Here is a 21,819-nt window from a genome sequence, read left to right on the forward strand (position 1 = left end):
ATGACAATTACAAATCTTTGATTAAGCAGAAAAAGGCTCTCACAAGCATTTTCAAATCAGATCACATATTTCGGCTACGTAATTGGACACGATTTTTTTTTTTTTTTGGATAATAAGATATCATCATTTATAGATTTCGTGTATAAGTTGTTAAAATGTGTAACTGGTGTAAAACTGAAAACACATATAAAATTAAATATACAATATAGGTTTCAAATTTAAATAATTAATGTCAATGGCATTCATTCGTAAATAAGGTCCAACTAAGTAGAATTTTAAAGATTATGATATTCGAATTATACTTTCATTATATATTACAGTTTATAAACGAAACGATAAGTATGGCTCATACTCTGGTGATGGAGAATTAAACAATTTTATATACAAAGATGACACAATATGGTAGACCAAAAATAACTGATTAAAATAGTATCATAATATGTGTGATTGTAAATGATCATTGAGTGAACATATAAAATAAGTATGCCCAAGAAAGAAAAAAAATAAAAAATCCCATTCTCTCTCATGATAATGTTCCTTTTATAAAATCCACCCAAAGACACCAAACACTTCTCCATCATCATTTCATTTCTTTTTCTTTTTCCACCATCACCATTTCCTAGTTCGCTCGTGCACATCTCCGACGATCCCAATTCTAAAACCATCACTTGTTCCAATCTTTTCAACATCTCTCAAAAATATCCAATCAACAAAAAAAAAAAAAAAAACAGAAACAAAGAGAAACCTTCTTTCTTTTAGTACAAATAAAAATCATCATCACTTTAGTTTGTTTGTTTCGCCGATGGCATCTTCTGGTAACGGTACAACGCCGGGAACAGGTTCACCGTGCGGTGCATGCAAGTTCTTGAGGAGGAAGTGCGCATCCGATTGTATATTTGCACCGTACTTCTCATCGGAGCAAGGAGCAGCAAGATTCGCAGCTATTCACAAGGTGTTTGGAGCCAGCAACGTTTCTAAGCTCTTGCTTAATGTTCCAATCCATGATCGATGTGAAGCTGTCGTCACCATCGCCTACGAAGCTCAGGCTCGTCTTCATGACCCTGTTTATGGATGTGTCTCTCATATCTTTGCCCTCCAACAACAGGTAGGTGACCGAGTAATCGTTAGTACTCCATCGATCTTCATAGACTATTTGTTTAATCACTATGGAATTTATTGATTGGTATGAGATTTCGTGCATGAGATTGAATGTTCTCCAAATCTTGATGAATTAGCTTGTAACAACTTCTTTCCCATCATATCGTTTGTTTTCACATTAGGGCTTTTCTTCCTTTTTTTGTTTTGCGTAAATTTTCTTAAAAAATTAAAGTTTGATATTTTAATTATATTGATTTAGCAAACGTTACAACGATAAATAATCAGTTTTAATTTCCAATAAATTTTTGTCATGATGTTTTCATTTCTTGTGTTTGTCATTTTCGATTCGTCAAAATTTTGAATAAACAACATTGTATTTTTTCCGTTTCATAAAGATAGATGTTTTGAATATTTTGTGTATATAAACAATGCTTATAAACAAGTAAATGTATATATATCTCTACATAAATGGATTTACAATTCTTGGAATATGAAACTCTATATATAAGTATGTAAATTACATGTGTATTAAGATACAGAAATACAATATAGATTTACAAAAAAATTGCAAAACATTTTTTTGGCACAAAACATCAATTTAAATGATGAAAATAGACTATATATAAACATAAATATTCACAATAAACGGAAGAAACATGTACTATTTATGATCTTACAACTTTTGAATAGAATTGGATTTCAATCTTGTTTAACTTAGCGTTTGATGCGTTTATATAGGTGGCTTACTTGCAAGGACAAGTCATGCAAATGAAGGCACAGATCGCCGGCCACCAGACGTCAGCCGCCGGAGATCTAAGACACAGCTCGGAGAGTACTAACCAGTTTATGACGTGGCAACAAACTAGTGGCTCTCCGATCGGTAGTGCATACTCAACACCGTATAACCAGCATCAGCCTTATTACGGTCATGTAAACCCTAACAATCCGGTCTCGCCACAGAGCTCGCTAGATGAATCTTTCAGCAACACGAGCAGTGACGTCACCACAACAGCTAACGTGCGAGAGACTCATCAAACCGGAGTAGGCGTATACGGTCACGATGGTTTAGGGTTTCACGAAGGATATCCTAACAAGAAGAGATCAGTGAGTTATTGTAGTAGCGATTTAGGTGAGCTTCAGGCTTTGGCTCTTAGAATGATGAAGAACTAAGATAAGTTGGTAACTTGTGTAGAAAGACAGAGGACAAATGAGATGTTTTTATTTGAAAAAAAAAACAAGACAATAGATCATTCCATGTTCACATGCTATCGTCAATAAAGATGTCTACATCCATGTTTGCTTTGTAGTCCCTGACGTTCGGCTAGGCATGAGCACAAATATGGATCCACATAGAACCAAATCGAACCGAACCGAAATTGATGGGTACGGTTCGATTCCGGTTCTAGTGAAAATATCGATTGGATCTTGAATTAAAGAACCATGGATATCGGTTCGGTTCGAGTATGAACCGATATCCATTCGGGTACCTAAAAAATATAGCCATTAATCTATATTTATATAATCCAAAATTTCAAACCCATCTATATATAAATCTAACTACCCAAGCCTAACAACCTACCATATATCTCTCTTACCCTCTTATATATTTCTCTGAAATCTAAAGAGAAACCCTAGTTTGTTATCTTTTTCTCAAAGAAGGAGACGCCGCAGACAACAACTCTCTCTTTCGAATAATTGCAAATCAAAGACAAAGCTTCTTTTGGTGTTTTTAAAACTTGTGTTTTGTAGTATTTTTGAAACTTTGGGTGTGGTATTTTTAAAACTTTGGGTGTCTTTTGACTTAATACTTTCCAAGTTTCAACTATTTTTTGAATTTGTAACGGCATGATGACTAATATGTGATGTTGCATTGCATACTTGCATAATTGCATTTGAATTTTGCATTATAATTCTATTGTTTTTTTCGTTTCCAAAAATATCCGAAACCGTTTGGTTCCTAATCGGTTCCAAAATTTATTACCCGAACCGAACCGATTCGAATAGGAACCGAACTAGAACCGAACCGATATTGATTTGGTTCTAATATGGTTCATAAATCTCAGAAACGAAATACTTATAACCAAATGGTTCGGTTCTAGAACCGAACCGAATACCCAAACGCCCAGGCCTACGTTTGGCCATCGATCAATAACTAAAATATTTGACTTGACACTAGTAATATTTATTTATCGGAGAATTAAAACAGATATGATTTACTCATGATTGACCAATAATACAAATCTTCTAAACGGAAAAAATTCTGTACAAATTGCTTATTGTTCATATGATTCCGTTTGTTGATCAATATATATCTTACTATTTCACTAATCTGATATTCTTCACGTATGATGATTGCATGTCTTAGATTATCATAAGCTCTTTGATTACCAAAAAAAAGAAAAAGAGAGTTTATAAGTAACTATTTGAGGACTATCCAGTCGACACTATAATATGACGACTTCCATGAATAAAATAAACCAAGCAAAGAAGGTAATGTCACAGGATTACAGAGGATATAATATGTAGGATAAATATTATAGGTTAGTAATAGAAATGCTTCTGTGCAGTGTAGTGTAGTAGACTGAGCTCCCAGTCAACAGAAATCAGAGAGATAGGAGAGAGATCTCAGGGAATAGAAGGAGATACGGCTCTCCTATGGGTCGTGTTTCCGCTACTCCTGCCAAAAGAACATCTCCTCCCAGAGCACAGCGTTACAAAGAGAGAAATTATGGCTACTCGCCAAGAAGAAGAGAGGAGGTGCAGAGAAGATCAGAATTTAAGAGATCACACAGACATCAATCCGAGGAGGTGTCTCACAGATACCCAAGGTCACAGCATCTTGAAAGAATCTCTGAAAGCCGACACCAACGCTCTGACTGGAGAAGTAGAAGGTCTCCTCCAAAAACTAGAAGTGTGCAAGATACTACTAGCGGGGCTGGAAGAGAATTCCACAACTCGCAGAAGGAGCCTACTCCTTCTAGGCAGGAGATATTGAATACTCCACCCCCAAGAGTTCTACCAGCTTCGAATCCACCGGGTCTCTCAGGTAGATTAGGGATTCAGAATTCTGCTAAGGATCGTCGCCCGATACTTACAAGATTATCTGGAGGGGAAGCTCTCATAGAACAGAGTCAAGGACATGGGATCTCTTCTTCCATGTCAGGGAGACTTCAGGATGTCAATATTCAGTATCTTGGAGAGGAGGGACAGACTGGGTTGCCAATCAATAATGACATCTTGATTGGGTCAAGCTCTGCTCCGCTTCATCCTACACTGGGACACAGGCTATCACTTGGACATGAAGACTCTCAGGGCTCTCAGAGAGTACCGGCTAATAAAAGACTATCTCTTGAACAACCTGCAGTCACCATATCCATTCCGGCTAAGATCCCTAAAACTAGAGCCAATGCAAAAAAGAAAGTCTCTGTGCCAGCTAGTTCTAGAGGCACTCGAAGCCCACTGCAGGGAGCTAGTTCAAAGAAAAGAAATGCTACTAAACCGAGAGTGGTAGCAGCAAGAAAACGACTCTGTCATGATCAAGTCCCTACAGAAGTGGACCCTGTTACAGAGCCTCAACCCTCGCAGCCCTCAGTTAAGCTGATCCCTGCAACAAAAAAGGCCAAGAATAAGGTGGATTTTCAAAACCCACCAAATCCTCTTCCTTAGTGGTAGGAAGCTGGAACTGTCAGGGTATTGGAGGCGACCTTACAGTTCCAAGATTAAAGGAGATCCGCAATGACTTCTCCCCAAATATCTTATTTCTCATGGAAACAAAGAATCAAGATGACGTGGTTCTCAAGCAACTAATCTCTTTAGGCTTTGTTAGTCATTGTATTGTCCCACCACAAGGTCTAAGTGGGGGTCTTGTTCTGTTCTGGAAAGATGAGGTTGTGGTGGAAATTCTGGCCTCCTCACCAAACTTCATTGATACAAAAATCAACTTCCAAAACATCACCTCTTTCATTACTTTTGTGTATGGTGCTCCGCAAGTGGAAGATAGACAACAACTTTGGAATGAAATCTCTGTTTTAGGTGCTGCAAGAGAGTCGGCTTGGCTGCTTATGGGAGATTTCAATGAAATTATGGACAACTCAGAAAAAGTAGGCAGGCCAGCTAGAGCTGAAGGTTCTTTCATACCTTTCAGAAGCTTTGTGTCGCAGAACGGCCTTTGGGAGGTGAATCACTCCGGAAATAGCCTCTCCTGGAGGGGACAGAGGCACTCACATTTTATTTTGTCAAGGTTGGACAGAGTGCTGGCCAATACCTCTTGGTCAGAATTATTTCCCTCGGGACGTTGCAAGTACCTCAGATTTGAGGGCTCGGACCATAGACCGCTTATCACCTTTTTTGACCCTACTAAAGTGAAAGCCAAAGGTGTATTCCGGTTTGATAGAAGCCTAAGAGATAAGGAAGAGATTCACACTCTTATTGCTAATAAGTGGGAGTCCAGGGAGGAGGAGTCTCTGTTTGTTAAGTTTGGTAGATGCCGGAGAAGTTTAATTCAATGGGCTAAGGATCAGCTGGAGACTAAACTACAATGTATTAAAGAGCTTCAAGAGGCCCTGGAAACTGAGCTCTCTTCTCCCACACCAAACAATGAGGAGATCTCTCGAATCACAAGCAATTTAAAGACTGCATATCAAGAGGAGGAAGCAGTATGGCGTCAAAGAAGTAGAATTCAATGGCTTCAAGAAGGAGATCAAAACACAAGTTTTTTCCACGCGGTTACCAGAGGTCGAAAAGCTTTGAATCACTTCTCTGTGATTGAAGATGAAGATGGTACAGAACACTTTGAGAATAAACAAATTGCGGAAACAGTGGCTAGATTCTATGAGAATCTCTTCAAGTCGACCTCTACTAGCAGCTTGCGCATAGTGGAAGAAGCTATCCAACCAAAAATCACTGAAGCGATGAATGCTAAGCTGACCAAAACCCCTGATGATAAGGAGATCCATGAAGCAGTTTTGGATATTCACGCCGATAAAGCCCCAGGCCCGGATGGCTTCTCTGCGGGTTTTTATCATTCTTTCTGGGAGATTATAGGGAAGGATGTGGCTAATGAGGTCAGAAGCTTCTTTGTAAGGGGTGTTCTTCATCTCCGGCATAATGAAACACATGTAAGACTTATCCCTAAGATTCTAGGGCCTAAGAAGGTCTCGGATTTTAGGCCAATTGCATTGTGTAGTGTTCATTATAAGATCATTGCAAAAATTCTCTCTAAGAGACTTCAACCACTTTTAAATCTGCTAATCTCAAAGCACCAATCCGCCTTTGTGCCGGGAAGAGCCATTTCGGATAATGTTCTCATCACTCATGAAGTGTTGCATTTTCTCAAAGTCTCGGGTGCTAAAGTTCATTGTGCAATGGCGGTAAAAACCGATATGAGCAAGGCGTACGACCGCATCGAATGGCCTTTTCTTCATGCGGTTCTTAAGAGATTTGGGTTCCATGATTTGTGGATTCGTTGGGTTTTAGAGTGTGTCTCCTCCGTGAACTACGCTTTCCTTATCAATGGATCCCCCCATGGAAAAGTGCTCCCCTCGCGTGGCCTTCGACAAGGCGACCCGCTCTCACCGTATCTTTTCATCCTATGTACGGAAGTCCTCTCGGGCCTTTGCTTAAATGCTCAAAGAAAAGGTACGCTCCCCGGAGTAAGAGTGGCAAAAAGGAGCCCTTTGATTAACCATCTTCTCTTTGCGGATGACACTATGTTTTTTAGTAAAACTAGTGTCAAAAGTTGTGAGGCTCTCTTGTCTATTCTTATGAGATATGAGGAAGCTTCGGGGCAATGCATAAATGCGGAAAAATCCGGCATCACTTTCTCCTCAAAAACACCTCCGGAGATTAAGGATAGAGTAAAGAAGGCCTTAGGGATTTCAAAAGAAGGAGGAATTGGTAAATATCTTGGCCTTCCCGAGTTCTTTGGGAGAAGGAAAAAGGATATCTTTACTTCCATTGTGGATAAGATTAGACAAAGAGCTTTGTCTTGGACAAATCGGTTTTTGTCGGGAGCCGGGAAACAAGTGCTTCTTAAAGCGGTGTTAGCGGCAATGCCTTCCTACGCCATGTCTTGTTTCAAGCTACCTATGTCTCTTTGTAAGAGAATTCAAACGGCTCTCACTAGGTTTTGGTGGGACGATAATCCGGAAAAGAAAAAGATGTGTTGGATTGCGTGGGAGAAGCTCACCTTGTCTAAAGAAGAGGGAGGTTTGGGCTTTAGGGATATCGCCGCCTTTAATGACTCTCTACTTGCAAAGATTGGTTGGAAGTTGTTACAACAACCGGACGCTCTCTTATCTCAAGTTCTTTTGGGCAAATATTGCCATTCGTCCTCCTTTATGGAGTCAAGTATCCCGTCTAATGCTTCCCATGGTTGGAGAAGTATCATGGAAGGAAGAAAAATATTGGACAAAGGAGTAGGTTGGATAATTGGTAATGGGGAATCAATTAATCTTTGGAAAGATCCATGGCTTTCCACTTTGGAGCCATCACGTCCCTTAGGTCCTCCTCCTTTAGCGAATTTAGAGCTAAAAGTTAAAGATCTCCTTCTACCAAACTCCATGAATTGGAATCTAGAAGCCATAAGGCTTCATGTGCCTCATCATGAGGAAGAAATTCTCAAGATTATTTTGAGTTCTAAACCCAAACCGGATAGATTGAGATGGTTGCCCTTAAAAGGAGGTGCTTACTCATCTAAGTCGGGTTACTCTTTGGGGAAGTCCGTCATCTCTCTGACTAGTGGGGATAGTTTCAAATGGACCACTCATGTATGGAAGATTTGTACTTCACCAAAGTTGAGGATGTTCTTGTGGAAAGCTGCTAGGAATGCGTTACCTTTTGGCAAGGCCCTTTCAACTAGAGGAGTGGTAGCGGATGCAATGTGTAAAAGATGTGGCGCGGTGGAGGACTCGATGCATGTCTTCTTCCACTGTCCTTTTGCGAAGAAAGTGTGGGAGCTAGCCCCAGCTCTAGATTGCTTAGAGGTGCTCTCTGCGACCTCGTTTCATGACGGTTTAGTTAAGGCTAAGAAGTTGGTTACGCTTCCTCCGATTGGTCTTGGCATAGCCCCACTTTTCCCTTGGCTGCTCTGGTTCATGTGGAAGGCAAGGAACCTATTAATCTTCGAAGATAAGTGCTGCTCCGCAGACGATACAATGCAAAAGGCTATCAAAGAGGCTCGGAGTTGGCAATCGGCGAAATTGTTTCAAACAAAAAAGACTCATTCCCGGCGAGACAAGACCACTGAAGCCGCACACTGTGAGGCTTTTTTATGCTACTCGGACGCCTCTTGGCGATCTCCTTCTCAAGATTGTGGTGTGGGATGGATTATCAAGAATCCACAACTTTCGGTGATCCAAAAGGGATCTTCTTCTCGACCCTCTGTTTCCTCTGTTCTTGTAGCAGAGGCACTTGCTTTGAAAGTGGCTATTACGGCGGCTTTAGCTTTGGGTGTTTCTAGGTTGGCCTGCTTCTCGGACTGCAAAGAGCTCACTACTCTTCTCAATTCGAATGGTCAAGCAAATGCAATTGATGGTCTCCTCTCCGATGTTAGAGACCTTTCCTCTGTTTTTGTTTCTTGTACCTTTCATCATGTCCCTCGCTCTCTTAATGAGGAGGCTGACGCTTTGGCCAAGTCGGCTTTGGATTCTAGTTTAGTACCCTCTGTTCCTGAAGTTTAAGTTTAATGATAAGATATGTTTCAAAAAAAAAAAAAAGTAATAGAAATGCTTCTGTGCAGTGTAGTGTAGTAGACTGAGCTCCCACCTTGTATGACTTTGTTAAAGGATAATTGTAGCGGCGCGCATCCAAGGGGTTGACTTTATTCACATGACACACTTATTAAAATCTTTAAATTTTAATTTTGACAGGTATATATTCATTCCATAAACTATTTATTTGGCTCGTTAGGAATTGCTCTAGTTTCTGTGGAAGTTAGAAACAAATTCTTCAATTAATGTTGACCACAAATTAGGAGGTAAAATATATTTGCGTTTTCAAAAAAATGACAAGATGAGTGTATGTATTATTGTAATTAAATCCAAACCTTTCAAAGAAAATTTTCTTATTGATATTCTTATATGGTTGTAATTAAATGTCAGCTGACCATTTCTATTTAGCATCTCTATGAAGGCTAAAAAGGCATATGGTCTTAACGATAAAAAATAGAGAAATTTGACTCTATAACCAAAAAAAATCAATAATTAAGAAACTAGCTCTCGACAAAAAAAAAATGATATTTTATGTATTTTCTGTATATATGACAATTTTGCCCTCACACATTTCTTCCATCTTTTTTTTTTTTTTCTGCTCTCTTTTTTCCAATTTTTGTTTCTTCTACGTTGGCTCCACCATGGTCAGAAACGGAGGCCTCGCAACAATCCAACTCGAACCCTCGATCTCCTCATCACTCTCACCACCACCACTCAGTTTCTATCCCTCCTCCGCTGAAACTTCAATTCCCACCGCCGGAGCTCGCCGTGGACTAGATCCATTTCAGAGATGTCGATGGGGTTGTAAATCACTAGATCCATCTCGGGGATGTCGTTGCTCTTCTTAATTCCAGATTCTGATCATCCTCATCAAAATCCATAAGAAAGAGCCGCATGAGAAGCACGACGGCTTGCTTTTCCTCTCCAAGCATCAGTAGTTGCTTCGCTTCCACTGATCACTTATTATCCCCAAATTCAACAGCCTATGTTTCAATAATTCACCCAATTTAGGGTTTCAACTGTGAGAACTTGATTTTTTTGGTTTCCCTTCTTATTATCGTCTGTTTCAAATCTCCACTCATAATCAGCAGTACTATACTATTTCAATATATTTATTTGAAAACAATATTTAATGCTATTTGATAGTTGTCTTATAAATGTTACGTTTAAGAGATCATACATATATATTATGTATGAGTTTGAGCTATTATGCATGTTTCTGGTTATGCTTTTTGTTGTATAATTTGTTTTTTAGTTTACATACTTCAGGAATTTGCTTGAACATTTAAAGTGTATACTCTATGATAAACGTTTATATAGTATAGTCCGGTTACTTTTTATGCAGCTAAACACTAAAACTGTCTTTTCCATTGCCCCTCCTGCTAGTTTCTTAATTGTTACACTTATGGTGCTATATTCTTAATTGATTTATCAAATATGGCTACTCTTGCAAATCACCCTAAAAAATAATTTGAGTAAATAAGTCAAATTTTATTTTCACTATAAAACATGAATTTTATAAGGGAATAAAAAATATAGAAAACGTTAAATTGTTGATTAAAGAAAAAACAATTTGGAGAACATAGGAGGGATGGACCATGGATGTTATGATTATCTGTCAGAGCAGCAACTCATCGAAAATCATTTCATCTATAACTTTACTAATATATAAATGGACCACGCATTAATATTACATTTAATAAACATGTTTACCTAACATTAACTAAGCAATGTCTTGTTAATTATGATAGCACCAAGCCCCCATATAAATTGTAGTGGTCCTATTAGACAAAATGTCCCCTAATTTGTATGCAATCTTTTAAATTAAATTCATATAATGATCTTTTATTAGTTTTACTTTGCCAACTCTAATCAGTCTCATCTAATTCTAACCCATTTTCCCACCAAGAAGCTTCGATTGTTGTCCACATCCAAAATCACAAGTGCTCTTTTAGTCTTTTTAGAAAGGACTTTATGGTTTGTAATCTCGAGGTAACCTAATCAAAAACAAGTTATTAATAGAAATGTTTAATTAAGCACATGATCAATATATTTAACCTAGATGCTTAAAAAAAGATCAATAGTTTCACCTGGTTAGTTAGTTTGACAGTCATTAAATAAGTCTAATTATTTTGGTAGTTTGTCTTCGTTTTAACATTTGGTAGGCTACCCAAATATCAAATAAAATTGTAAAATGTGTGATACATGTCTCACCTTATTACTTTATCATTAACATGTCATAATGTCACGATGTTGGTTAAAAAAAATATGTCATAATGTTGGTCACTTCAACATGTAAAGTGAAGATTGGAAAATTTGGACAGTTTAACATCTCATTTTTTTGGGGGGATAAGAAAGACAGTTTTATATCTCATTATCACTCACAATTAACAGTTTATTTTTGGATTTTTGTTTTCGCTTTTCAGTGAACAGTCGACAATATCAATTGACTGTGGTTAATGAAATGCATCACGTCGATTTTATGATATTTTTAGAGTATGATATATGATTTAGGTGAGAAATATCAAAATTGTTTAAAAACATATTTCCAAGCCAAGTTTCTAATCTAAACTTAATTATGGTTGTGAGTTATGAACAAGAATTCGGCGATGGCTGTTCTTAGTCAAGCCGTTTATGTATGTGCGTATATATTATGTTTATTAAACAATATCGAGTTCTTCGAGCCCATTACCGAAGACAATTTGCATTAAATCTCTCTCTTTCTTTTACTCTTTATATAAAACAGATCAAAAGCAGATGGTCAAAGCATGATATCACCACTTAGACATTCATCACAAACATGTAGTATATGTTTCGGAATAATATTAAAAACGATATATAGAGAAAGGAAAAGGTAATCATCGAGAATTAATTGGATTTATAAAGGTAATTATTATTCATAAGAGAGAAATTATTTAGAAAAAGGTAAAAGTAAAGAACATTACCTATTATATAATGCGTATATATGAGTACAATGACATGTCGACTGACAGGGAATAAACACGAACTATTGTCTTCTTGTCAAAATTTCTTAATTGGTAAAAGGGACTGAAACGGCAAGAGTTAACGCACGTGGGACCCGTGGCTTAAGTACACAATCGAAGTCTTTGACCGTTGAACTATCTACCACACGTGCGGCCTGCTAAAGTCGTTTGTTTATAAAGATGGCCCACCTCACTATTTCTTTCCCCAGGCTGTGAATAATTAATTCATTTGCATTTTTCTTTTATCAAAGCGTTGGAGCGTTGGAGGTGTCATGTGGTAGTAGTAGTTGTGAGACGTTCTAGGCCCATTACTATGAAAACAGCCCAATACACTTTATAAATGGGCTGAATAGTTTTTGTAGGTTAATCATAGAATTTTAGATCATCATAATAATGTCAATGATTCTTTTAGTTAGCCACAGCTTTTAGCACCAGTACTCTGACTAATTTATATATTGAATATATGTCACTACTCTGTGACTCACGAGCATATTATTTTGTTGATGGTATGTGTCACAAGCACTACTATTTAGACAATCATATGTTGTAACAATTTGAAAATTCTCCATTCCAAAAAAATAAGAGAAGTAGAAGTTGGAAAAGTCCGATGTAATGTGTATCTGGAAAAATATTATAACTTTATAACCTTGTATATAATTTATAAACTTAATATAAAGTTATCGTGTTCATTCATATCTTCATAAAAGCATCATGAATACGTAATGTACCCTAAACTCTCGGATAGCAGATCATTGCCGCCATCATGATATTGATTAAAAGTGTTCAAGTGTTGTTGATCCACTTCAGAGTATTTGGAAAATTCGCCGATGGTCGAGACCGATTTAAGTTCTTCGCTGTAGCCACTAGAGGAGTTGTAGTAGTAACTCGCCGCTGTGGTATCTCCGCCAGCTCCGATGAACGACCTCGTCCCGGTTTCGTTCTGGTGGTAGCACGACGTCATGATATTCTTTAGATCACAGTGTTGCTCCGTTTGATAATCCGAAGTGGTCTGATGATGCTGATGATGGAGATCATGAGATTCTTGAAGATATTGAGGCTTAGTGTCTTGATAATAATTAGGGTTTTCTATGGATGGAGAATCAGTAGCCATCATGCTTTGTTTTGCTTGTTGCTTTAGAATCTCTAGCTGTGTTTGTAAATTCACAACCTACGAATAATACCACCAAAAAAATTAATGATCCATATTTACAAATTATGCATATACCATATGACATTCACATTTTGTTATATATCCAAAATCATGATTAGGGTTAATAAAGGAAGTTATATGTATTTACATGTTGTTGGAGGGAGAAGATATGAGATACGCAGCCATAAATGGGATCTTGACGACGAGCTTGAGCTTCATAATAGATTGTAGTAGCGGCTTCACGTCGATCTTCCATGGGAAGATGAGAGAGCAATTTAGAAGCATTGCTGGCTCCAAACACTTGGTGAATGGCTGCAAAATGTGAAGCTCCTTGTTCATGGCAAAAGTATGGGGCAAACACACATCCTTTTACACATCTCCTTCTTAAGAATTTACAAGCTCCACAAGGAGAGCCAGAGCCAGTCATAGTGATGACTATGTGTACTACGTACTTAGGTTTTTGATGAATGATGATTAACCTTGAGTACGTAGCTTTAAGAATGGAGGAGCATTAGCTTAGGGGAAAGTTTTATAAAGATGTAGATGAAGGTGGGTTTTGATATTTACATTATTTAATCACAATTTGTCTGTTTATTGGCCTACACCTTTCTCATTGTTGATTTTCACTTTTTTTCTTAAATTTCTGTTAAGTAAATTTTACAATTTATCTGGATTTATTTTCTGTTTTTACAAAACCAAACATTCATATATATATATATATATGTCTTGATCTATCATCGTTTGTCTATAATCTTGGAGGATTTGATTGAATATTACCAATTAATTACTGAAAATTCTCATGGATTTACGTTTATTATAATCGTGCCTAGCTATCTTACTTGGAATGGCTCCATCTCTAGCTAGAACGTTCCATTTTCCATAGAAATAAACATCTTACCGTATAAATGGATTTAATTTCATTATCACGAAACTTGAATGAGCTAGACCGCTTAACCTCTTCATTAATCAATGGAAGTATATAATTTGTGTAATGTATTATCAAAGAGCAAATAAACATATATCAAGAATAAGGAGCCAAAAAATATAGTAGAGACTAGAGACAACGGAGACATTGTATGGTATGTGACACTAGACATTTTTTTTTTTTTTAAAGGTAGTATTCAGTATAATTGTAGCATACTAATCAATCTAATTATATATATAAACTGGTTCACGATCAAGCTTTTATCGCATTGTATGGAAGTATGGAACTATGGATCGACAACCCCTGACCCACACACGATAGATTGCAAATTTAATTTTTTTTTGTTTTGGTCAACAAAACCAAACTTTCTTTTAAAGTATTAAAATATGTATATTTGGCAGAATTCAAATTATATAGCTATGATAATGATACAAGTTACATGATAATGATACAAATTATATTCACAAAGAATATAATCAGTTCTATTGGTAGCTAGTTGTTGCTCTCAGAAAGAAGTTACGCTCCAGAAATTTTATAGGATTTCAAACCCTTGTTTGGAAAAGCTAGGTTTCGACCCTAGCTAATATGTGCGTTGGTCCAGAACTCGTTGATAATCAAAACAAAAAAATTATATTATTGTTCTTTGCTCTTTTGCTAATACTATTACGTAACAGCAACAAACAGAAAATATTATAATTCTTCACCAACAAAAAATCTCATCTATTGCTAACTATAATATATTGAAAACAAATATATGTTTATATAGTATAATACATGCAGTCTCTATATACTTAATACATGGAGACAACCAATCTACGTACATAAGATAGATAAGATCAGGTAAATAGTTGAATATTGAGTTTTTAGTAGATGGACAAGAAAGTACCATGAAAGTGATGTTGTTGGTTTATTTTATATATGCGACATTATAATTACTATTTCCTTGTCAAGAGGTTACAATATCAAATTACTTACATAAATAGTTACATCGTTCTTAAAATGAATGGGATAGTTTATTATTACACGCGTGTGTACTTTAGTTTGAACGAGAGACAAAATTTCAAAGTCTAAACCTCAATATAAGGGAAAGGTTTACACAACTTAATATAAAAATTAAGTTGGTTCGAAGACAAAAGGATTTCTTTTCAAATAGGTGGAGATATGACATTTCAAAGAAAACTTAAAGCCAAAGAGTATCGATTTCGTATTTTTGTGTGAAAATAATTGTGGCATATGGAACTTTAGTATATAATACCCAAAGGGACATAAACATTAGTATACTATATTGTATGGAATTAGTTATTTTTAATAGATTTATTGGTCCGTTGTTGCAAGTCCCGGACATAAGAGCACCTCCAACGGTGATTCTATATGAGTTTCTTAAAATCCAAATAATAATAATTAATTGAAAAAGTAAAAGAGAGAAGAAGAGAAAGGAAGAAACGGTTATGAGAAGAGAACTTTTAGAGCTTGTGATGACCTAGGTTGCATGGAATCAGAAGCGGGTACGCGGAAGCGAAACGTTTGGAAACGTGGAAGCGATTTTTATAGAAATTATAGAAAGTGGGTACGTGTTGGAAGCGTATATAAAAATTAATATATATATATATATATAATAAAAAATAAACATTATATCATATAAAAAATTATAATTAACATACAAATCTAATACATAAATTCTAAATATCTCTCTATATTTAAAAATCAAATAGTGTACGTTTACAATAGAGAAAGTCAAATAGTTCAAAGTCAAAAATTTAAGATCATTCTTCATTCTCATGTTACTAATTCCATCAAATAAAATTGTTTTAAATTTTTTTTTACCAATAAAAACATCATCAAACTCAAATTTCTCGAAATTAATTTAATTCAATTAATCATTTCAACATCTCTCTAATAAATGATCCATGCTGCTATCATTTTCTAACTATGATATTAAAAAAAATAAAATACAAAATTAGTATGCAAAATTAGTTTTGGTTTTTCTTTTGTTGTATAAAAAAACTATCAAAAATAATTTCTTATTTCTTATTTATTTTGTGACATCAAATTTTTTAAATGGAATCGCAACCTTCCAAAATAGAATCGTAGCTTCCAAGGAGCTTCCAAAATGAATTTTTTAGAAGCGTTATGGAAGCGAGATTCCGAAAGCTTCCGAGAGCTTCCGATTCCGACTAAGATTCCGAAGCGGGAAGCGGACATCCGACGAAGCTTCCGTGCTTCCTAGGTGATGACTGTGGTGAGAAACGTATATGAGATATGTCACTATGCAATTGGTCAGTTTTCTTCTTTATAATTGAAAATATAGATAAATAATTAAATTATATTTAAATGATTAAAGTAATAGAGATAAGAAACTGAGAATGTCTTTTAGCGTTGGAGGTGCTCTAACAACCTATATTTCTCATTCGATCTTACAACTAACGTAAGAAAATTATGGAAAAGTAAATATATGATATGGAACATTATCTGAAGTATACAAAACATAATTAGTCTTCCACTTATTTCATGTTCCGATTTGTATGTACATTGAGTTTATCTAGTTGGCCAAATCAAAGATTAGCCACCACACTATCCACCATTAATTCGTTTTCTTGAGCTGTATTAACAAACTCTACTAATATAACGACTATGCGTAGTCTAACATTTGTTTCATTGCATGTGCTTAGTTCCGATATAAACAATAATATACAAATAATAACATGTATCTCTAAGAAATTGTTAAGAAAATCAAACAAATGATTAGTTATGGGTAAAAGTAATTAGTATTATTAATTTATTAGCTTACAAAGGGAGTAATTAAAAGACATTGAGACATAAAAGCGGCGGCTAAGGGAAAGACAAAGTTGAACACTACCTAACATGAAAGTAAATGGAAGGAAACGCAAAAGACGTAACTCTCACTTTCTTTTCTTGTGGGTCTATGTATTCGCTATTAAACCCACTCTCTTTTAACTCTTAGAGCAAGTCCAATGGATGAATCCTTAAAAAAATTCTTAAACATTTTTTAATCATAAATTATGACAATTTTAAAATTAAGAGTTTCTTATGAATCCTTAAAATTTTCTTTGTCCAATGGTAGAATCTTTAAGTGGGTTTCTTAAAAAAAAAAAAAAAATTAAATTAACAACTTTGTAACTCTGAGATAAATAACTAAATCATTTTGAAAACTAAAATAAGTGATGGATTACTTTTCCAGTACAAGTTGGCCAAGTTTTCTCTGAGATTCAGTGTTTAGATCGCCAAGAGGATCAATCTCCACACCAGCTTCCTGTCAACACATCAAGATTACAATTATTATTGATAGTCCATTCGAAAAACGATAGAATACAAAGAAAATACAAGTCATACCTTAAGAATTTGAACCCCTTCTTCAAACGTTAACCTCAATGTCTTTTCAAGAAACTGCATGCATATTAGCGCCAATTATCAGAATCCAAAAAGATACGAAAACTATGTTTCTGTTACTCCTTGCTGCTCATCATGATACTGCAGATATATATATGGTTTACCTTCAAAGGTTTAAATGGGTATTGTTTCCAATAGCTTCAAGTTCCTTTTTGCATTTATTATTCAAACTAGTGAATATAAACACAAATAACTCGTCCACAAGGTCCATTATCTGCAGAAACAAGAGATATATTAGCACTAGTACTGTCACAGACTAGAAAACACTTGAGTAGAATTTAGATTATTAACAGCAAGTCACATATTGTCATTTGCTTGTGAAGTTGAGGAGACTGAGCTAGACAAGCAGGCTGTCCTTGGTATTCCAACCTAAATACAGCAGAACCTCCTTCACTACTACCGGCCAAGAGTTTCGGTGTGTGGATATTAACAAAATCCTTGGATAGCAAATTTTCTCTGAAAACCTACAAAAGTGATAGCTAATTAAGCAAAGCAACATACAAGAACAAAGCAACCAAATCATGGAAAGACAATAACTCTAAGATAAACAATCACTAACACTGAACAAAGTTGAATAAGGTATTCAGTTTTCTGGAAAACCCAACAAATGTTTTAACCATAGTCACAGAACTCATAGAACATCTAGTTTCGATAAACCCAGAATCAAATCTCAATTCAAAAACCATAATTTCGATAACATCTAATAACACTAATCTAATCATACCGTAACAAATAAAACAGTTAGATTCATACCGTGATTAAGCGATTGGAGCATGGAATCGCCTAACTATCCGATTTGATTTGCCGAACGCACTGATTTGGTCCACCGAACTTATGTTGGTGACCACCGACAGTAGAGCTGATCATCACGGATGATTGTTTACGACTTTGTTTCACCTTTCTCTTCCAATTTGATGACCTAGACGCCGGATTATGAAGAACAACACGATTTGCTCTCAATTTCGCCATCGGAGAAATTAGAAAACAAGGAGAAGAGAGAGAGTCTCGAGAATAAAATGAATCGGAAAAGGAATTTTTTTTTGTTTTCTCACATTTACGAACCAATCTCGGTGCCACGTCAGCGCCTCTTATCAGCCCAAAAAACTCTAAAACAAGGATCGTTTCTTGCGTTTTAGATCAGTTTTGATTTAAATTTGGGCTTTTAATTTTAAAAAACTTAGGCTTAGAGCCCTCTAAAGATCACCATTGATGTTGCTCTAAGTGCCTATAAGTGTTAAGTAGCTACCAATCAGTGACTCAATCAAAAATACTCAATTCATTATCTTTTCGCTTCATATGAACTTATTTTCCCACCCATTCATATATAAAATTATTTTAAATAGGAAATCGAGATTTTTTAAGGACTTCTATAATGTAGAAAAACACAAATGATTTAGATATACTTGTTGGGATTGGTGAAGTGAATAGTGTTAGGCCCGACAAATGAGACAATCGTGTAGCAACGGGGTTAAAAGAACAGTTTATAGTGTTTAGCTTAAGACACACTATATATTATAATGTCTGAAAAAAGGAGGAGACTTTATGCAATGTATAATACAAAAAGTTTAAACTAGACATTTACGTATCATGGAGCGTGATGCATAACAGTTTGTTAAACACAAACCAGCACTAATTAGCTATTCTTACATATAAAAGTAGAACCAATCACAGTCAGCTTTTGCCATCAATCCTTTAAAATTTCCAAGAAAAAAAAAACTCTTCATTCTGTGATAAAATGATCCTTTATTCTTAAAATGTTGTGTTAGCAGACAAACTAAAACATTACTTTCTATCCAGAGATAACATAAGATTCTGTTTCACTTGCATCTCTTCTTAAAGATGCTTTCGTCGATGAAACTGGGAAATCCTTTAAGCACATCTCGCAGAGCGTAGTAATGGCTATCACATTTATGGTCTGTAATGAAATTACCTGAAAGAAGTATCCTCTGAAAATGTTGTCCTGGATCTCTCTTCCATAGACTAAAGTATTCTACTTGTTTTCCTGCTGCGATTTTCGGGTTTCCTCTTAGGTTCCTCATCAGATAGTAAACTGCCCCCGGTACATATAACTCTTCTGGCAATTTAACAACATCTTTAGTGGTAGATTCAGAGATTAAAGTCTCAGACTGGTTGTTCTTGGATGACGAGATTTCTGATAAGAATCAAGAAAGATGAGATTCATGAAGCGTTAGGTATATAACTAAGTCTTATAATAATACAGAGAATCACGCGAAAGAAAGTCGGGTTCAAGTAGTAGTTACCAGGAACTTCTTTTTTATTTCCGAAGTTTGCATAATCAGAAACTTTTCGAGCTACGTCTTGCACAGAGGTGACAACTTGTTTTGCATTTGTTACCAAATCCATTATGTTCTTCCATTCTTCCTTCTCAATTATACTTGTCCTGGATTTACAAGTCACAGCGGTAAACAAACTGATTGTAAAAGGGTAGTCAAGTTTCAAGAAGAGAAGGTGTTTGCTTACCAATCTGTCTGAAGGATTTCATTCCTCAATCTCGCTAGAGAAGCTGCACTGAGTCTAGGTATAATATCGTCCTGAAATTGGGGGAAATGCTGTGAGTTTCAAGAAGAGAGTAATCTCAGCAAAATTTGAACAAGACAATAGTTTTTTTTTTTGTTCTGACCTGCATTACAATAGTTGTTACAAAATCAGAGCAGTTCTCTGCAAGCTCTTTGGAAACACAAGGAGGTGTTGCATACCCAACGGCTGAAATAATTTCAGCATCGAATCCCAATTCCTCCCTTGGCATTTTCCTGAGCATTATTGCCATTAACGAGGCTATAGCACCGCCGAGAGAATGACCAACAAGCCTTAGCTTGTATCCCTACGGATCGTTCATTGCAATATAAATCCATCCTTCTCATGTCTCACAAACAAAAGAAATGAGGAACAACAAGGATAATATCATCACCTCGTATTTCGCTAAGCATCTTCTTATAGTTTGCAATTCGTGATTAAGGAACCATCGTGCAGCTTCAGCGGTTCCAAAGTGTGTTGAGTAGCCTTCAAAAGTGACTTCTTCATCGCTCGAAGAGACAATGTCAGTGATAAGATCGTAAATTGTATGAGTCCCGCGTATTCCAAAGACAACAAGTTTCCTTCGATGATCAACTCCTATGTAGTATCCAGGCCTCATAACACTTGAATCTTTCACAAATTTAAGAATATTATTCTCTCGAAGCATCGTGTTCTTTGCAAGACCACTCACACTATCCCTGTAACAACCTTTCGCTAACTCGGCGTTGTATATCAGATCATAAACCTGAAAAATAAAAAAATAAAGCTACTCAGAATTTAGTAAAAGGGAAGTTATGTACATGACAATGATTAGAATAATGTTCTTACCGTAGACTCTGAAACAACTTCTACGCCCTTGACGTCCTCAAACGGACACAAGGATGCTTGTCGAAGGTATATAAGATAGAGACCAATTGTAAGATCACCAAAAGTCCAACCTTCAATACCGAGCTTACTCCTTTGAATACTAGCAATGATCTCAGACAGAGATCGACTACCAGGCATTGACTTCTCTCCTAGAGAAAACACACATTATTAACGCTGCCTCGGCATAATGTATATAAGAAACACAATGAATGCACCATATGATAAAGACCTGTTGGAAGAGCCCATCTACGCAATTGCATAGCTGGCTCAAGTGCTTTAGTGAGCCAAGCTAGGTCCAGTTTCCACTTTCCATCACCTGTATCTTCATCACTAGAGCTATCACAGTCGATTCCTGATTCAAATTGTCTTCTATTCTCTAATCCGGACCTCAAAGAAGTGACACTACTAGACTTTCTCTTCTCTGCCTCCTGCTCTTCTAACTCCTTTCCTACCTTACCGGTCTCTGATAAATGCGATTGAAATCTTCTGATTACATTGTAAACAACTCCTTCATACAATCCACGTCTCTTCTTGAACGGTGAACCTTCTACAACTGAAAAACAAAAAAAGGTTGAAACTTGTCAAGAATTCCTAAATTCCAAAACTTTCATATCAAACATATGATATTAGTAACTAGCTATTACCTAAATTGCCAAGCTAAAATCTTATTAGAGTAACCATAAACAAGAGATTGTTTTTTTTCTTTCCACAAAAGTCATATAACAAGAACAAAAGCTAAGTATCATCAGTGATTTCTCCGTGTTAAACACTCTATTGAAAAGGCTTCAAATTTCCAGAACTAAAGGGTACTTAGAGCTTACAAAAATTCCGTAGAAGCCGGTTCAATGCTCTGTTAGCCATTGGCGAGCTCAGAATTGGCTTTCTCCGGCCAAAAAGAATCCACCTTTCAAGGAAAAGGATCGTTCCGAAGCCGACGGAGGAAGAGCAAAAAGCTTTAAGTAAGTGAAACTTCGAAGTAACGGCGGAGCATTAAGTCGGAGATAATCGGCGAGTGTCGGCCGAGCAAATCGGAAAAACCAAAACCGGAGGAAAAGAAGAATAGCACACCGACTGGATTCATCCAGACTTATTCAGCAATGAGCAATGGGCTTAATTGGGCCTTTTCTTATTAGTCCATTTAAA

The 21,819-nt window shown here is 36.2% G+C and overlaps 4 protein-coding genes and 1 long non-coding RNA gene across 6 annotated transcripts; 1 reads left to right on the forward strand and 4 right to left on the reverse strand.

The window, feature by feature from the left end:
* Positions 1-503: 503 nt before the first annotated feature.
* On the forward strand, positions 504-2,391 carry LOC9316052 (LOB domain-containing protein 16). Its single transcript, XM_002879939.2, has 2 exons — positions 504-1,105; positions 1,837-2,391. The coding sequence occupies exons 1-2, from the start codon at positions 803-805 to the stop codon at positions 2,266-2,268; spliced, it is 735 nt and encodes a 244-aa protein (XP_002879985.1). The 5' UTR covers positions 504-802; the 3' UTR covers positions 2,269-2,391.
* A 6,752-nt stretch (positions 2,392-9,143) lies between these two features.
* Positions 9,144-10,704, reverse strand: LOC110229320. Its single transcript, XM_021029106.1, is given in 3 exon segments — positions 9,144-9,655; positions 9,658-9,759; positions 10,701-10,704. Coding segments are annotated over 3 exon segments (240 nt in total). The 3' UTR covers positions 9,144-9,521.
* Positions 10,705-12,422: 1,718 nt separating this feature from the next.
* LOC9316055 (LOB domain-containing protein 17) lies at positions 12,423-13,581 on the reverse strand. Its single transcript, XM_002881798.2, has 2 exons — positions 13,090-13,581; positions 12,423-12,959 (listed from the first exon to the last, which is right to left on the reverse strand). The coding sequence occupies exons 1-2, from the start codon at positions 13,366-13,368 to the stop codon at positions 12,501-12,503; spliced, it is 738 nt and encodes a 245-aa protein (XP_002881844.1). The 5' UTR covers positions 13,369-13,581; the 3' UTR covers positions 12,423-12,500.
* Positions 13,582-17,007: 3,426 nt separating this feature from the next.
* On the reverse strand, positions 17,008-18,290 carry LOC9317911. 2 transcript variants are annotated; one of them, XR_002332899.1, is made up of 5 exons: positions 18,028-18,290; positions 17,644-17,738; positions 17,379-17,488; positions 17,218-17,271; positions 17,008-17,137 (listed from the first exon to the last, which is right to left on the reverse strand). It is a non-coding gene; the product is annotated as an uncharacterized LOC9317911 (long non-coding RNA). The 2 variants fall into 2 exon arrangements; XR_002332898.1 differs by having other exon boundaries at positions 17,566-17,738.
* Positions 18,291-18,899: 609 nt separating this feature from the next.
* LOC9317912 (sn1-specific diacylglycerol lipase beta) lies at positions 18,900-21,787 on the reverse strand. The gene is made up of 8 exons (XM_002881800.2): positions 21,498-21,787; positions 20,906-21,229; positions 20,638-20,825; positions 20,204-20,554; positions 19,916-20,116; positions 19,756-19,826; positions 19,536-19,675; positions 18,900-19,426 (listed from the first exon to the last, which is right to left on the reverse strand). The coding sequence occupies exons 1-8, from the start codon at positions 21,535-21,537 to the stop codon at positions 19,092-19,094; spliced, it is 1,650 nt and encodes a 549-aa protein (XP_002881846.1). The 5' UTR covers positions 21,538-21,787; the 3' UTR covers positions 18,900-19,091.
* Positions 21,788-21,819: the final 32 nt, after the last annotated feature.

Source organism: Arabidopsis lyrata (genome assembly GCF_000004255.2).
Source record: "Arabidopsis lyrata subsp. lyrata unplaced genomic scaffold ARALYscaffold_4, whole genome shotgun sequence".
In the NCBI taxonomy this organism is placed as follows: Eukaryota; Viridiplantae; Streptophyta; class Magnoliopsida; order Brassicales; family Brassicaceae; genus Arabidopsis; species Arabidopsis lyrata.

Bases quoted from the DNA above. Each gene is read 5' to 3' on its own strand.
- LOC9316052 (XM_002879939.2), top strand. From the start codon at position 803: ATGGCATCTTCTGGTAACGGTACAACGCCGGGAACAGGTTCACCGTGC. The intron at 1,106-1,836 runs GTAGGTGACCGA...GCGTTTATATAG, and splicing joins TCTTTGCCCTCCAACAACAG to GTGGCTTACTTGCAAGGACA.
- LOC9316055 (XM_002881798.2), bottom strand. From the start codon at position 13,368: ATGACTGGCTCTGGCTCTCCTTGTGGAGCTTGTAAATTCTTAAGAAGG. The intron at 12,960-13,089 runs GTAAATACATAT...TATTATTCGTAG, and splicing joins TCTTCTCCCTCCAACAACAT to GTTGTGAATTTACAAACACA.
- LOC9317912 (XM_002881800.2), bottom strand. From the start codon at position 21,537: ATGGCTAACAGAGCATTGAACCGGCTTCTACGGAATTTTT. The intron at 21,230-21,497 runs GTAAGCTCTAAG...TTTGTTTTTCAG, and splicing joins CCGGCTTCTACGGAATTTTT to TTGTAGAAGGTTCACCGTTC. The intron at 20,826-20,905 runs GTCTTTATCATA...TGTTTTCTCTAG, and splicing joins TAGATGGGCTCTTCCAACAG to GAGAGAAGTCAATGCCTGGT.